Source organism: Dermacentor andersoni, chromosome 1 (genome assembly GCF_023375885.2).
Source record: "Dermacentor andersoni chromosome 1, qqDerAnde1_hic_scaffold, whole genome shotgun sequence".
Classification (NCBI taxonomy): Eukaryota; Metazoa; Arthropoda; class Arachnida; order Ixodida; family Ixodidae; genus Dermacentor; species Dermacentor andersoni.
The window spans coordinates 113,223,462-113,239,809 of NC_092814.1; the positions used below are offsets into that span (position 1 = coordinate 113,223,462).

Here is a 16,348-nt window from a genome sequence, read left to right on the forward strand (position 1 = left end):
AGAGAACAAGTCGACGAAATGCTGCGCAACGACATCATCCAGCCGTCGAAAAGCCCGTGGGCATCCTCTGTTGTCCTGGTAAAGAAAAAGGACGGAACCCTACGTTTCTGCGTCGATTATCGTCGTCTGAACAAGATCACGAAGAAGGACATATACCCCCTCTCACGGATAGACGACGCATTGGATCGGCTCTGCAACGCGAAATACTTCTCGTCGATGGACCTCAAGTCTGGCTATTGGCAAATAGAAGTCGACGAAAGAGATTGCGGAAAGACGGCCTTCATCACCCCAGACGGCCTCTACGAGTTCAAGGTTATGCCATTCGGACTGTGCTCGGCGCCTGCAACATTCCAGCGCGTCATGGACACGGTGTTAGCAGGATTGAAGTGGCAGACCTGTCTCGTTTATTTGGATGACGTCATCAGTCTTCGCTGGAAATTTCGACGATCACCTCAGGCGGCTTGCGGCAGTACTAGAGGCCATCAAGTCGTCAGGGCTTACTCTGAAGCCGGAAAAATGCCGCTTCGCTTACGATGAGCTTATGTTCCTAGGCCACGTAATCAGCAAATCTGGTGTCCGTCCAGACCCGCAAAAGACAGCTGCCATCGCACAGTTCCCGCAACCCATCAACAAGAAGGCAGTGCGTAGATTCCTTGGCATGTGTGCCAACTACAGGCGCTTTGTCAAGAACTTTTCACGCATCACCGAGCCTTTGACACGTCTAACTAAATGTGATGTTGATTTCAAGTGGGAAACGCCGCAGGCCGACGCATTTGAAGAACTCAAACGACACATGCAGTCGCCGCCGGTACTTGCGCACTTCGACGAGTACGCGGATACAGAAATCCATACTGACGCCAGTAGCCTAGGCCTCGGTGCCGTTCTAGTCCAGAGAAGAAACGGAGTCAAACAGGTGATAGCTTACGCTAGCCGGTCGCTGTCAAAAGCGGAAGGCAACTATTCTGCGACCGAAAAAGAATGCCTCGCCATCGTTTGGGCTACAGCTAAATTTCGCCCTTATTTTTATGGCAGGCCATTCAAAGTCGTCAGTGACCATCACGCGTTGTGTTGGCTAGCGAATATAAAGGATCCTTCAGGACGACTGGCGCGGTGGAGCCTCAGACTACAAGAATACAACATCACTGTAACCTACAAGTCCGGACAAAAACACTCCGATGCCGATTGCATATCACGCGCACCCATTGACCCGCCGCCGCAAGATGAGAATGACGACGCCTTCCTTGGAATTACAAGCGCGGAAGACTTCGCTGAACAGCAACGGGCAGACCCGGAGCTAAAAGGCCTCGTCAAATATTTGGAAGGGCACACCGACGTTGTCCCCAGGGCATTTAAGCGCGGATTATCTTCCTTCACGCTTCAAAACAATCTACTCGTGAAGAAGAACTTCTCACCAGTCCGCGACAATTACCTTCTTGTTGTCCCGTGAGGACTTCGTCCAGAAGTATTGCATGCCCTACATGACGATCCGACCGCTGGACACCTCGGATTTTCCCGGACACTATCGAGGATACAAGAAAAGTATTATTGGCCACGCCTGACCGCCGACGTCGCCCGTTATGTCAGAACATGCCGAGACTGTCAGCGACGCAAGACACCGCCGACAAGGCCAGCCGGATTACTACAGCCAATCGAGCTTCCTTGCCGACCATTCCAGCAGATCGGGATGGACTTGCTGGGACCCTTTCCGACGTCAATAACCGAAAATAAGTGGATTGTCGTGGCGACGGACTACCTCACCCGCTTCGCTGAAACAAACGCACTGCCGAAAGGTAGCGCAGCAGAAGTGGCGAAATTCTTTGTCGAAAACATCCTGCTGCGACATGGCGCCCCAGAAGTCCTCATCACCGACAGAGGAACAGCCTTTACAGCGGAGCTCACCCAAGCCATTCTGAAATACAGTCAGACAAGGCACAGGAGGACAACGGCCTACCACCCGCAGACGAATGGTCTTACGGAGCGGCTGAATAAGACCCTCGCCAACATGCTAGCGATGTACGTCGACGTCGAACACAAGAGCTGGGATGCCGTCCTGCCGTACGTAACATTCGCTGACAACACGGCGGTGCAAGAAACAACACAGATCACGCCGTTCAAGCTGGTCTACGGCAGGAACCCGATGACGACGCTATGCTGCCACACGTCACTCACGAGGAGAACCTTGACTTCGCTACCTATCTCCAGCGCGCCGAAGAAGCCCGACAGCTCGCCTGCCTGCGCACCAAGAACCAGCAGAGGACCGACAGCCGACACTACAACCTCCGACAACGCTTCGTCGAGTACCAGCCCGGCGATCGTGTTTGGGTATGGACCCCAATACGCCGACGAGGACTCAGTGAGAAACTACTGCGACGCTATTTCGGACCCTACAAGGTCATCCGACGTATTGGCGCACTGGACTATGAGGTCGTGCCAGACGGCATTTCGCATTCACCGCGGCGCCGCGCATGATCTGAAGTGGTCCACGTGGTGCGTCTTAAACCTTTTTACGGACGCTGACGGACTTCCTTATTTTGTTGTTTTCTTTGCTAGGAGTGCTTTTCTTTTTTTCCTTTGTTTGCAGCACCGGGTCGATGCTTTTTAAGAGGGGGTACTGACACGTGTACTTATATTTAACGGGCGACCACGTTCCTCCGCCTAACAAATGTTATCGCACAGCACAGGAAGCGTCTGCATGTATCCAAAGTTTCTGGAAAGTTATTGATGCTTTCATCCGCTGTCTGTTGTCGCCGAACCTTGTGTTATCTGATTTCATCGCGTGACTCGAATGTTGTAGAACTTTGTGGAAGGCATGCGGGTCCCAACGATTAGTCTGGAACATTCGATGACGTCTGTATAAAAGCCGACGCACTTGACCCGCTGATCAGATTTTCGACGATCGCCGACCGTGTTCGCCGCTATCGTTGTGCTATAAGTGTAGCCTGCTTTTGCGGGCATAGGTTGGCCCATTAAAAGTTAGTTTTGTCTTTGACATTATTTGCTACTGTGTTCTTCAACGTCACCACCACGTTACAATATTATATTCCGCAGAAATGTGCTTTATCCAAAGTATGTTATCATGACCATGTTGTTCTGTCACACCTTGGCTCCCTGCGCATGAGCGGAAGCTGTCTTTTCTTCTATACGTTTGTTCAGGCTGTCATTAAACAGCTGGTAGTTTGGCGCTTCACTGTCTTCCTTTCTTCTATCACTTTTCAAGAAATGTATTTTGCGCCACAAAGTATACCTATGAAATCTAAGCACCAACTTGCCCAAGAAGTCCTTTCGTCTGAGAGTGCATATGTTGCATCGTGCGGTGCCGGCAATTTTGGATGACATGGCTGACCGCGCTTACTTCCAGAAGCCGTTGTCAGATGGTGCACACAAATTAAAAATAAAAGTGTAAAAACAATCAGTCAATCTTCCATGCAAAAAAAAAAAAAAAAAAAAAAAAAAGTTCCAGTTTCACCCGAAAGTAAAAGCATTGATGGTGATAGCAAGGAGAGAACTACACAAAGTAAGGTTCATTGTTTTATTGGCCATGTATCTTGAAGTAAACATTTGTTGCTAATTAAATTAGCAACATAGTGTCCTGCAAACAGAGCGAAACTTGAACAGTTCTCACTCGATGACCACGAACACTCGCTGTCACAACACTAGCGTGATGAAAAGCACTGGTAACGGAAAGGGAAAGCATGATACTGCCGCTTGCTTCAATGCGTCTTGGAAACTTGAGATTACGTGACCTCCAACATTAGGCACGTAGGAACACAGACAGTATCAAAGTATCAGCAGTTGTCACAGATTATCTTTAAGATAAAGCGTGTGGCAAGCGTAAGTGGTCAGCCATGTGCAGTCACTGCCAGGGTAAAAGAGTAGACATGCGTGCATCCACCCCCGCCCTAAGCGTGCACACAGCCATATTACCACATGCTCACCCCTTCCGACTCCCTTGAGCTCAAGGAATGAGCTCTTGTGTTGTTCCAAGCTGCCACGCATCCCACAACCTCCTGAACTTTTTTACCAACGTGACAGATGGCACAGCAGTGTTTCCCGGATACCAAGCTCCAGCACATGAACTTGAATAGCGTTTTTGCTGATCAATCTTTTCATGCCGAAGAACACATGCAAATACCTTCTGCCTCTGCTGACATTTTTATAGTTTTTTGCTAGACTAACCAGCCACACAGGCTTCAAGTACATGCTTGAAATAGCCAAAACTTTGTTAAATCGAAACAGTGTCATGAAATTACTTTGCTAAATTACAAAAAAAAAAAAACAAGGTTTCCAATAGAACTAAGATTGAGAAATGAAAATACAGCAGGCTTGTTAATTCCACTCCGGTTAAATAAAGTTTTTGGGTTAATCCAATCACGACCAAAGAATTGAACACACGTCATCTCCCATCGAAAAACTTTTTTTTAGCCTGTCCTAGGAAGATTTTCAAGCAATTATGGTAGGTCACAATGTCCCATTATGGTATTTACCCGATTTTAATATGCTGCCTAACCGCATTCACAGCATTTCTGCTTTGCCGCAGAACAGTCGTAGTTTCTGCAAAACGCAAAGCATTGATTGCGATAGCAAATTCGTAGTCAACTATATGAAGTACGGATAGCAGCTTTATTGGCCGTATGACGGGAGGTAACTCTGATCTGTCGCCTATGGCTTGGAGTAGCTTTTACCAATGCATATTCTTACCTGATTGGGAGGGCCACAAGTCCAGATTGTGAAGTTTGCAGGTGTAGAGAGACGATAATGCACCTTCAGTGTGATTCTCGTCATTTCAGTGCACAAAGACAAGGCCTCAGCACCATGCTCGACAGGACTGACAAACGTATCCTTACAGAAGGCAGAAATCTTGGACCCTGATCCCAGCCGATGTCGGCACGAACTGTTTTAGAAGCACTAGTGTGCTTTTTAAAGGAAACAGGACTCACTGAAAAGCTATAGAACGTACGAACTGATGCTTTCCTTTTTTTTTATTCTTCTCTTTTCTGCCCGTAACGCCATCCCCCTGTGCAGAGCAGCCAACTGGATACTTAATCTGGCTAACCTCTATGCCTTTCCACTCTTGTTTTCTTTCCTTCCTTCCTCATTGGCTGTATAATCTTGCAAAAATTCACTTACTAACCAAATCAACAAGCACGATGTTGCACACGTGTACAGGTAAACATGAACACATCTGCCTCGATGACCATGGAAACTCGCTGTCAAAATGCTGGAATGAGGAGTCGTGGCAGCAGCAGCGACCGAATTGACCTTCGTGCTGTCTTTTGCTTCAACATGAACGGAACACCGAAAGCACAACGCATTCGAAGCTACCGGCGTTAAGTGCACATTGTCAGCCTCGCAGTTTGCTTTGAAGATGAGGCCCGCACGGGCGCACTTTGCCCACGTCGCAGATCGCTTTCAACATATGGCGGCCACGCTACAAGCAGCAGCCACCGGAGTAAAACATCCCCCCTCTCCCTCGCTTCACCACCGTGCCTCGTGCATGACAAAAGAGGGTGCGCTTCCACCCAGTCTTCCTCACTCACGCGCGAGATTGAGCCACGATCATTGGCTGAACCTTGCAAGGTTTTACTTGCACATACAGCGTACGGCGTGCCGACAATGTTATCGTGTTTGGACTTTATACGGAACATCATGGCGATGGTGACAGCTGAAATGTGCTTGGAGTGTCTATAGAATTGCTATCGCAATAAAAGCATGCGGTGATGCTGAATTTAGGAAACCTACCACCATTATGAAACACACATTAGACCCCTGCCCATTTTCTTAAAACATTGAGTATGCATTATATTTCTACTTTGTTTAGGGGCTTTTATGTTATATATATGTTTGTTTTCTACTTTCAACACATAAAAAGTAGATGCTCGTTTGATTAGGGGGCATGTTATAACTGGTGGAAATACTGCCAAATGAATCACTGGCTTTTGACATATTTTTCTGCATCTTAATTCCACGCATCAGATAATTAGATCAATTTTGGCAGTCTTGTCAGGGTCGAATTAATGGACTGTAGTTTGTTACATCGCAGGCTTCACAAAATCGAGGTTTCTGATATTCAGGTTCGACTTATAAGGCTCTTTTCACAAGTCAGTATGCAAATAAAATGTGTGAACGCATACATGCCCAGGTGGATCATTCACTGATGTACTATATATACGGTGGAACCTTGTTGATACATTCCTTGCTGTTGTGTTTTCCCGGCTGCTACATCGCATTTCAGTGGTCCTGACCTAAATCCCATTGACTGCCATGTATTATGTTGACATCTGGAACATCATCACTCTACAATGTTCCCAGATCTTACATTGCGTTTGAATGCAGCGGTCACGTGAATTCAACGGTGCAAGGGGAAATTTGCTCGTGCACGTTGCTACGATGACAATAAATGTATACTATATTGCAACATGTAACCTAAGTTTGCATTAGGTGATTAAGCTTTAACAAACCAGACAAGCATATCGGGAAAACATGTGCACAGGGCAGCTGGAAAGGCACACAAAGTGTGCTCAAGAACCATGCCCACTGGGCCAAACCTGCTGAGTACAGGTCTACATTTATTTCGGGGCCTGGAAGGGCAATTACACATTTTGCATCATCGCCGATTCTTAGCTTTGCTGCAAAAGGCTGTGTTACGCAGAGAAGCATATGCAAAATATTGCAATGAAGCATATCAAGAGTGGAAAGGGATCCCTGTTACAGAACATCGAACGTGTCCCTTAACTATACACGCGTCGTTCCCAGTCGAGGTGTGTAATAACAGTACTGGTAGCCATCCAGAGCGGTTACAGAAGTTGCTGTGGCATCTTGTGGCATTCCTCATCGTTACTTTTCTTTCCCCGCAGTATCTTGCAAAACGTATCAACAGGGTTTTAATGTATAATGATACAATATATATTGATATCGTGATAATGATATATAAAGATGTATACTGGTGGGCTTTGTTTATGAGATTGTATAATTGAAGGTGAGTAAAATAAGCCCATGTACAATATGCAGATGGTCATAACAATTGCATTTTCTATACTAAAATTGAACAGCGAAATCAAAGGACAAGGATGGACAAAGACAGGAAAAAGTGCCGACTTCCAAAGACATTTTTAATTATTAAAACATCCTTATAACTTGTTTTCTGCACTTTTTTGTTGTTATTGTTGCTTTCATTTGTTTCATCGGGTGTGAGCCTTGAGTTGGCTTACCATTGTACGAGTGCTAGCTTGCATATGTATTCACAACTCATTTTAATAAAATCTTATTGGAAGTTGGCTTTTCGTCCTGTCTTGTCCGTCCTTATCCTCTCCTCGCGGTCTTCAATTTTAGTATGGAATACCAACATGCCATACTCATTTGTAAATTCTGTCAAGCTCCATTTTCTGACTTCAACACCACTGTAACTAGGCAATGTTAAAAGTTGCCAGCAGCAGTGCACAAAACAAGAATGAATAAAACTGCACAAGTGGCAATTCAACAACTTAATCAACATGCCATAAATTTTTACCTGTTTTAAAAGACTGAACATTTACTAAGCAACCTGATTCTGAACCCAGTGCATCCTGCAAGATCTTTAAGCAGTTTGTGGTATGCCTATATATGGAAGGACCATATTTACTCATATAAAGCCCGTCCACTCCTACACTAAGAACTCCTACTTAGGAGCTCCAAGCTAAGGAAGAAATTTTATCAAAGGCAACTCAGATCAATTTGTGCACGAGAGCAGGCAATGGTCCCAGTGAAACTGACAAAGAATACTGAATACAAAGGTCCTCCAGTAGTTACAAACTCTGTAACAGTTAGGGCACAGTATGAGGTACCTATTAGCAGTTTACCATAGTGGCAACGATTTTGGTTTCCCCCTAGTGGCTGAGGCACTCTGTTACCGATCTCAAGGATCACAAGTTTATTTCTTGGCTACGGTGGTCCCACATTCCGATCCAGACAAAATGCAAGCGCGCATGTATTGTACTTTGGGTGTGTTAGAATTCTAGTAGGTAGATTGAACTGTGAATGGGCCCTAAGGCCCATTCACAGCTCATTTCTTAGATACTAGTGTCAATGTATTTGGCAACTCCTTACAGTATCTGCCAAAAACCATATGGAAAATTATTTGGAAAACAGCCTACATGTCACTGGCTTCCATCAACACCACTATGCAACATAAGGTAAACCCTACAGTAAAACCTCGTTAATTCGAATTCGGTTTATTCGAAATCCCGTGTAATTCGAAGGTTTTCGGCGGTCCCAACAGTTTGCATGCAAATTTTGCCGGATAATTTGAACAGCCAGCGTGCCCATATCCGGATAATACGTCAGTTTAAACCATGGCCTCCGTGATCCACAATAAAAAAAGAAATATTAGTGTGCCAGTCTCTGAGGCCAGAATAGTTGCCGGAGTGGAAGCCAGGCGGCACTTTTAATAAACTTTCTGTTTCCAGTGAATGTTGTGCGCAGTTTTGTGAAGTCTAGCGGTGGTAACAGTGAATTGCTGAGCACTGTAAGCAGACTGGAGGACGCAGCCTACGGTGCGGCTACCGCACCAAGAAGTCACGCATGGATGGCTACCATATTTACACAATTGTAAGTTGACCACTTTTTTAAGATTTGAAAATCTGAAGTAGGGGGTCGACTTACAATCGAAACCAAAACAATGCAACGGCAAAAAAGCAAGACCAACGGGAGCTACAACGTAGCTAGAATTTTGTGTTTGCTCTATGGCCCTACCCATAGCTTTTCGCTATCCCGCATGTTTGTTCATTTTTCGGAAGGGTTTTTCAACATTTTTGAGAGTTTTACAGTACACACAACACTTATGAGGAGGTGTCAATAGTTGATTGTTTCGCGGCGGACCCCTCAGTACGGCGGTGCTTGTGGGGAGTATCAGTAGTTCATGGAAGAGCAGACACCACTCGCGGGTTTCTCTTTGCCTGTTGCGCTTAGCTATCTCTATAGTTTGACGAAATGCATCGGTTTGACGCGTTTGACTTGACTGCCGGCTACGTGCTACTTCTATTCTTCCTCAGTAATCATGAGTGCTCCAGGCCCACTAATCATTCAGCACTCGTTCACAGCAGCGTTCAAGGGGGCTGCCATCCTTTACGCCGAAGAAACAAATCACTGCGCAGCGGGCCGCAAGTTCGATGTTTCTGAACGGGTGGTGTGAGAGTGGCGACTGCAGCGAAGCGAAATTTTCACCTGTGACGACAAGTGAGGAATTTCTCACGTGCCGAAATCTGGACGCTTTCCAAAGCTGTAGGCTAAGCTTGCGGCGTACATCGCTGAAATGCGCAATCGGTCCCTGCCAGTGAAGTGCAACATGGTCATGAAACAAGCCCGGATCTTCGCCTTTTAAGGACCTGCTCCGCTGTGAGTATGAGTGGCTGGCGGCAGAAGACCGCGAAATTACACCAACCGGACCTGTCAAAAGAGCCTCCCTGACGGCTGCGTGTGGTTGGGTGCATTCGGCGTGGGTTGCTTTTCCACAAGATGTCGTGGTGCGGTCGTTTGCGAAATCTGAAATTTCGTGGGACGACGCGCTGTGGGACCGTAGCAATGATGACGATGGCAGCACTAGTGAAGATGAGTAGTCCAGTGACCATGTCAGCTACTAATAAATTTTCGTTATCAAATGCGCCCTCAAGTATGCTCTCCTTTTTTTTTTTTTTTTCCTGTCACGCGATATGGGGGGTCGACTTACATTCGAGTTGCCTTACAGTAGTGTAAATACGGTACTTCAAGTGACCGTTTTTCAAGTGAAATAAAGGTGCAGTGTTGATATAGCCACATTTCCCACATTTATTTATCGTTTTTTGTCCATTTTTGATAATTTGAAAACCCGGTTAATTCGATGATTTTTCGTGGTCCAACAGACTTCGAATTAATGAGGTTCTACTGTATTTGTTTCTCAAAGAGATGAATATTTTCAAGGTAAAGAGAGCTCTGAGACAAGCAAAAATGTCAGTACATTGGCAGTGCCACTTGAAACTAAATATTTCACAGTTGTGTAGGCGCCATCTATTTAAAAAATACACTTGCCATACCATGCTGCACAGCATTAGGACATTACTAAATGGCTTCTCAGCACTGGCCTTATGCAAGGGCCCTTCTGCAGTGTTAAAATTAAAAGTGCAGGCTAAGCTCAGACATGCATCATAGGGACTACATGTGCAACACACTGCCAACTGTGCGGCCATTCGCAGTATGCAGAATGTGTGGTCACTGTTCATTACATCGACCGCAGACTTCCACATCACTGTTAATGCTAACAAAATATTTAAAGGACGAGCTGCCAACTTCCTCGGCTTCTTTAGCAGGTGGGAGCATTTTACACAGTATCTGTATCTGTGCCCATCTAAATAAACCATCTTTTATTCAATCCTCATTTTTTTCTTTTTGGTTTCTGTGCCCTTCATTCAGCTTAAGCACACTCTCAAGAAAATACAGAACACCACAAAAACATATTTTGTATACATACCCCCCCCCCCCCCCCCTCAACCTCACCCAATATGTTATGAAAGGACGTGACTATATTTCACATAAGAGTCTGACAAACTTGAGAATTATCCATGTCGCAAAACGCTAATAAAGGAAGTCTGCAACCAGATATTTTACCTTGCCAAGAAGTTCTTTCCTAAACACAAGCTCATGTGACTTGAAGACTGCTTGGAAAGTCCAATCAAGGTCATGGTCCTGAGGCTGAACACGACAGCAGTACACTTCCACTGCCAACGGCCGCAGCTTAGTTAGCTTTGACGGTAGATGAAGCAATCTTGTTGCAGCCACAGTTGACTGGCCCCCATAGTCCATGTATGAAACTGTGACACTAGCTGGAGCAGAACTGTTTGGCACGACTGAAGTTACCTACAAACACAGCACACAATCATTACAAGCATGTTCTATATGACAAGGAGCAAAATTTTTTTTAAGAATGGAGGGGTATGCTCACCAAGACTCTGCGGAAATGGCCATAGCTGTGCTCCAGCCCATAAACTTCACCAACTTTGGGTATGGCCTTTTCAGCCATTGATTTACAGTTACATGGCTGTGATAAGTATTCGTTCAGAAACACCATGGCATTCTGAAGCTCCAGGTTCTCTTTGACTTTTGATTTGCTTTCTGCATAGAGGCAGAGATCCATAACAGGAAAATGAGCACCATCCACAAGGTTTACAGCATGTGCAGCTTTTATAGGACAGAGGCTACTCTAGTCAATGTGTTTGGCAGTACTGTGGCACCACAATAGTGTGTTAAAAAAAGTATCATATCTCATCTGCAGTGATAACATGTGTTCTCCGAGCAAATATAAAACTGGGAGCTACTTTCAGGATTATGGCAACTGGTAAACATTGGTTTTTGCAGCTGTGTGGTCCAATCACTACGCATGTTGTGTTCATGTGTCTTTATCATAACAAAAAGTTAACCTTTTAGAGATTTTTGAAGAAAGAAAGCAACTGTTTTAACCATACTCTAATTATTTTTTATAACAAAGTTGTTTACACAACAAAGTCGCAGTTTCACCCGAAAGGCGAAGTACGGATAGCAAATTATTAGGCAGCTACATGAAGTAAGGATAGTAGCTTTGTCAGCTGTATGAGCTTGTAAACATTTCTTACCAACTAAATTAAAGGGACAGACAACCGCTCAGAACATGAATCAAAATAACTCCGCTGATGGAATGATTCTCTATCGTAGTGGCTAAAACGAGCCATGTTTTTATCATTAAAAGTGGACTGATATTTTTAATTCAACACTAAAGGTTGCAAAAAATGACCTTTGATGCCCCATGCAGCAAAAACATGAAGCTGCATAAGAAATCAACCATGTGACCTCCTACTACTGCACGCGGTTCCTGGTCTTTTCATTAGTATTGAAATGCAGTATACTTTTTACTATTATAAGTTTTTCCTGACTTACAACGTGCGTATAAACCTTCTAGTGAGCAGAAAAGTGGCACTGTTTTTGCCTTTGTTTTTAATGAGTTGGCTTGGCCCGTCTATCGACAGAACGACGACAACGGGTGCTAGCCATGACGTAGGCGTGCACTCCGGGAAAAACGCGGTACAAATATAAGAAATGGCTGCACAACAATGCGAACTTACTGCACCAGCTCTTTATTTTCAAAAGTGGTTGAAAAGGTCAAAGTGTAGGTGGTTAACGACAGTTACACTCACTCCAATGAAAGCAGAACGATGGGTGGCTTTCACAATTTCCAAGGCAGGCTATCGACACCGTTCTCACTTCTCAGCACTGCTGGAGGAGTGAGAGTACTTCTTTAGAGGCTGCTCCGATTGAAAAATTCTGCTTACTAAATATCCATGCGCTTTTGGAAGTAACCGCTGGAGATGTAAACACTACCAAAGGTGAGCATTGCATTGTGCCACAAAAAACTAGGTCTTTCAAAATCGGTTGTCAGTCCCTTTAACAATGATATAATGTGTAGGCGTTACTGCACGAGGATGTAGAAAGAAACAGAAACAGAGACAGCACTGTCTCTGTGTGTCTGTCTTTCTACATCCTCGTTCAGTCAAGATTACACATTCTATCATGAATTCAAACCAATTAGCTCGCCAACGTGTTTTAACTAAATTAGCAAGCGCAGTGTCATGCGCGTACAGGTAAGCATGAATACATCTCGCTCGACGAGCGCAGAAACTCGCTGTCAAAATGTAGGTGTGAGGATTGCAGCAGCAGCAGCAATCGAACTGACCTTCGTGCATCTCTTGCTTCAATGCGAACAAAACGTCGAAAGCACTGCATATACAAAGCTACCAGCACTACACACACTATGCAAACATTGCAGATCGATTTGAAGATGAGGCCCGTGCAGGTGCACACTTTGGCCATGTTGCAGATCGCTTTCAAGGTACAGTGCCTGTACGGCCACACTGTAAGCAGCAGCAGCTGCCAGAGAAGACCTCCCCCCCCCTCCCTCACCTCACCCCCGTGCCTCGTGTGCAACAAAAGGTGTGCTTTCAGCCTGTCTTTCTCACTCGCACACGTGAGAATGAGCCGTGTTCGTCGGCTCACCCTCGCATGCATTCACTTGCACATACAACATATGTTGCGTGCCGACGATTTTATTGCCCTTGGATCTTATATGGAACCGCACGGCGACACCAACAGTGGAAATGCACCTGGCATGTCCATATATTTGCTCTCGCAATTAAACAACTTACCGTATTCACTCGATTGTAACGCACACCCGTATTCCGTGACAAAAAAAAAAAAACAAAACAAAAAAAAAAAAAACTCGATTGCAACGCACACCAGTTTGCTGCGACCTAAAAAAGAGAAATATCTTTTACAGTATCGCGCACTTCATTTATTCCTACAGCAATGCAACTTTCCCTCATTTGGAAAAACAAAGATTTACTCCCAATACTCTAAAGTTGCGATAAATCAAAGAAGACGCAGTTTCGCCAGAAAGGTGAAGCATCGATTGTGATAGCAAAATAGTAGACAGCTATACGAAAAGTAAGGATACTAGTTCGCTTACTAATTAAAAGAACAAGCATGGTGTCACGTGTGCACAAGCAAACATGAACGTCTCACACAATGACCGCGGAAACTATCAAAATGCTGGAGTGGGGAAGTGCCGTAGCAGGAGCGAGCGAATTGACTTTAGTGCGGCCTCTTGCTTCAACGCGCACTAAGCGACAAGAACACAGCATGGTACGCCTAGATGCGTAGACTCTGTCTCCATCGCAGATCACTTTCGAGATAGGGGCAACGCGGCCGCGCCATACGTGGCAGTCGCCGGAGTATAAAGCTGCTCCTGTTTGTGCCAGTCACGCATGCATGTTTCAAGAACTCCGAACGCCCGTGATGCGGCCCAATTTCCATTCATCTCGGCACACATGATCATTTTCCTTTTATTTGTGGCATTGTGACGAGCTCGGCATGTCTTTGCAGTTGGCACTTCCATTCTGATAGAGCAAACACAGAAAACAGGAAGACCGGGAAGACGGACGCTGCACTAACCTAAGCACATGTACTACAGCACAAGGAGAAAGCTATGGGAGCTAGACTCGAAGCACGTGCGAGAAGGCCATTATGAAATGCTGATGGTCATATGGTAACACAGATTTAGAGTTGTACTCGATTCTAACGTGCACGCAATTTTTGGACCTGTTTTATTGAAAAAAAAAAAAAAAGTGCGTTTTACATTCGAGTAAATACGGTAAGTTGCATTTGAAGAAACCATGGTGAGGAATGTAAAAGATGATTAGGCCTATAAACTTCCAATATTAAGTTGGCATCCCCTTAATAAAGCTTGTGCTGACAATGAAGAGCGAAGAGGTACCATCACATTGTTTATGAAAATAGATGTAACACCCTGGGACACAAGAACTTCCAACCCTCCAAGATGGGAGCCCATGTTTTTTCATATTAGCACGTTTGCCACTGGTTAGCATTAAAAAACACACAGTGGCCCTCAAGTTATCTTTGACCACATCCCGCTTACTGTTGTTACTGTTGTAACAAGTACAACAGTCCTCTCAAAATGAGAAAACGGGGGCTAGCAACTAGATGTAAGCTAATATTTACAATGGAAATATTTACAATATTGCCATGCTGCAGTAGCAGTTAGTTCTTTGTTGAGCAAACTAGCACCCAGAGAGGCAAGCAACACTCGACAATTACAATGATAGCAACAAGGCAAAGTTGTCAGTCAAATTTAAACTGATGTGTAAAGTCTGTTTGCTATCTATGCTTGCATCACCCACAGTCCAGAGCAATTGCTGGTGCTTGCATACATTCGAGAATGTACAACACTATTTGCTGTGTGCACTATCTGATTAGACAAGGCACTTTTCCTACAGAGTTGCTGGCAACATTGCAGAAATTTCGGATACAGAAGGCATATCTTTCACTGAGTAATAACTCGACAACAATGACAATCTGGTTAAAAATGATAACCCGCAAAATGTAAAGAAATTTATGCATATGACAATATATACAACGCACAACATCTATATAACAGTGGCAAACACACACAGACTGCAAGATTGGAAGAAATTATTCACGTCCATTTTCAAAGCTTGCAATACCTCATGAATTTGGGAGAACCTATAGGTCTTAAAAGCCAAGGTAATATCACTTCTGGTCTATCTCACCATTTGTTGAACTAGGTGATGCATCCCAGTGCTGAAGAATCCATGCATAAAAGCGTGATGCATTCACCACTTTGGTCACTACAATGAGGACTTGGCCCTGAGATGGCAGGTCTGCCCATGCCGGTGAGTGATCTGCCTCACGTATGATCTGATGTCGATATAAGCAGCGCTTCTCTGCTGTCTGCCTTTCGCAATGACCAAATGCTTTGAGATTCGGGCACAGCGCCAACCTGGCATTTTTTGATGCTTTCTGCAAGAGAAATTGGCTCGAGTCAGTATGAATTTCAAGAACTAGAGTGACCTACAAGTGGCAACACTAATACACTGTGTGGATAAGGAGCTGATGGCTCATATGAAAGTATGTACAGCAGTTCACTAGAACCAGTTATGGTGGATACATGCTAACGAGCCTACAACTTGAATTAGCAATGTACTGTTCTCTTATGTTTCATATACTGCATGAAAAAGAAAACCAAAGAACTATTCAAAGCACAAAACATCAGCAAATAAGTGGCTCATACTCCAACCACACAGTACAATACAACCTCGATCTTACGTTTCGGAAAGAAAAAAAAAGTTTTTTTCCAAGAAAACATACGACACAAAGGCACTAAAAAATTTTGCAGACTCAAGTATAGTTGACATCTACATAACGTGAAGCATTGCACAAATTGTTGTAGCGTGAGGTGTCGACGTGTGCTGGAACATGCAGAGACCTGATGCAGGCATTGTCGGTTTTGTGGCTTCAGCAAGCTTATGTTTGTGTTCCTCGAATTCGGCCTGGGTCAGAAGCTTCTTCTGGCAGGTCACTTTGTTAGGAAGTTATGACGTGCTCACTCAGTATGAATTGTTGGAGCACGAGACAATGACGTGTGTCGTGCTGCGGGGCCTGAGAGGCTCAAGAAGCATGTTGTCATTTTTCTATTGCGTAGTATTATAAGACCGGAATGGGACACCAAAACTAAATCTAGCTGGTAAGCAACACGAGAATACAATGCCGCCAAAGCAAAATATGACGCTCCCTTCGTTATACCTGTAGCATAAGATGGTGACGCGTTTGGGTTATTGCAAATTGAGAGCATATAATACACTTCCAATAGCGTTATGGCATGTGTGCTGCGACACAGGTGAAGATGCTTGTCGCAATAGGGTTTGTGGCGATAGCTGTGAATGCAGCCTGCAACGACCTGAAAGAATATTTGCTGGTACTGGAATAGGCAACTGTGCAT

General features: G+C 44.7%; 1 protein-coding gene across 4 annotated transcripts in view; it reads right to left on the minus strand.

The window, feature by feature from the left end:
- The window catches only part of LOC126543311 (putative ATP-dependent RNA helicase TDRD12), a 236,418-nt gene that overhangs the window by 79,922 nt on the left and 140,148 nt on the right, over positions 1 to 16,348 (minus strand). For all 4 annotated transcript variants that reach the window (XM_055061914.2, XM_055061916.2, XM_055061915.2 and 1 more), the window contains exons 21-23: positions 15,120 to 15,369; positions 10,949 to 11,118; positions 10,615 to 10,863 (exon numbers count right to left, since the gene is read on the minus strand). In XM_055061914.2, the coding sequence (XP_054917889.1) occupies positions 10,615 to 10,863; positions 10,949 to 11,118; positions 15,120 to 15,369 (669 nt within the window). The remainder of the gene's footprint in view (positions 1 to 10,614; positions 10,864 to 10,948; positions 11,119 to 15,119; positions 15,370 to 16,348) is intronic.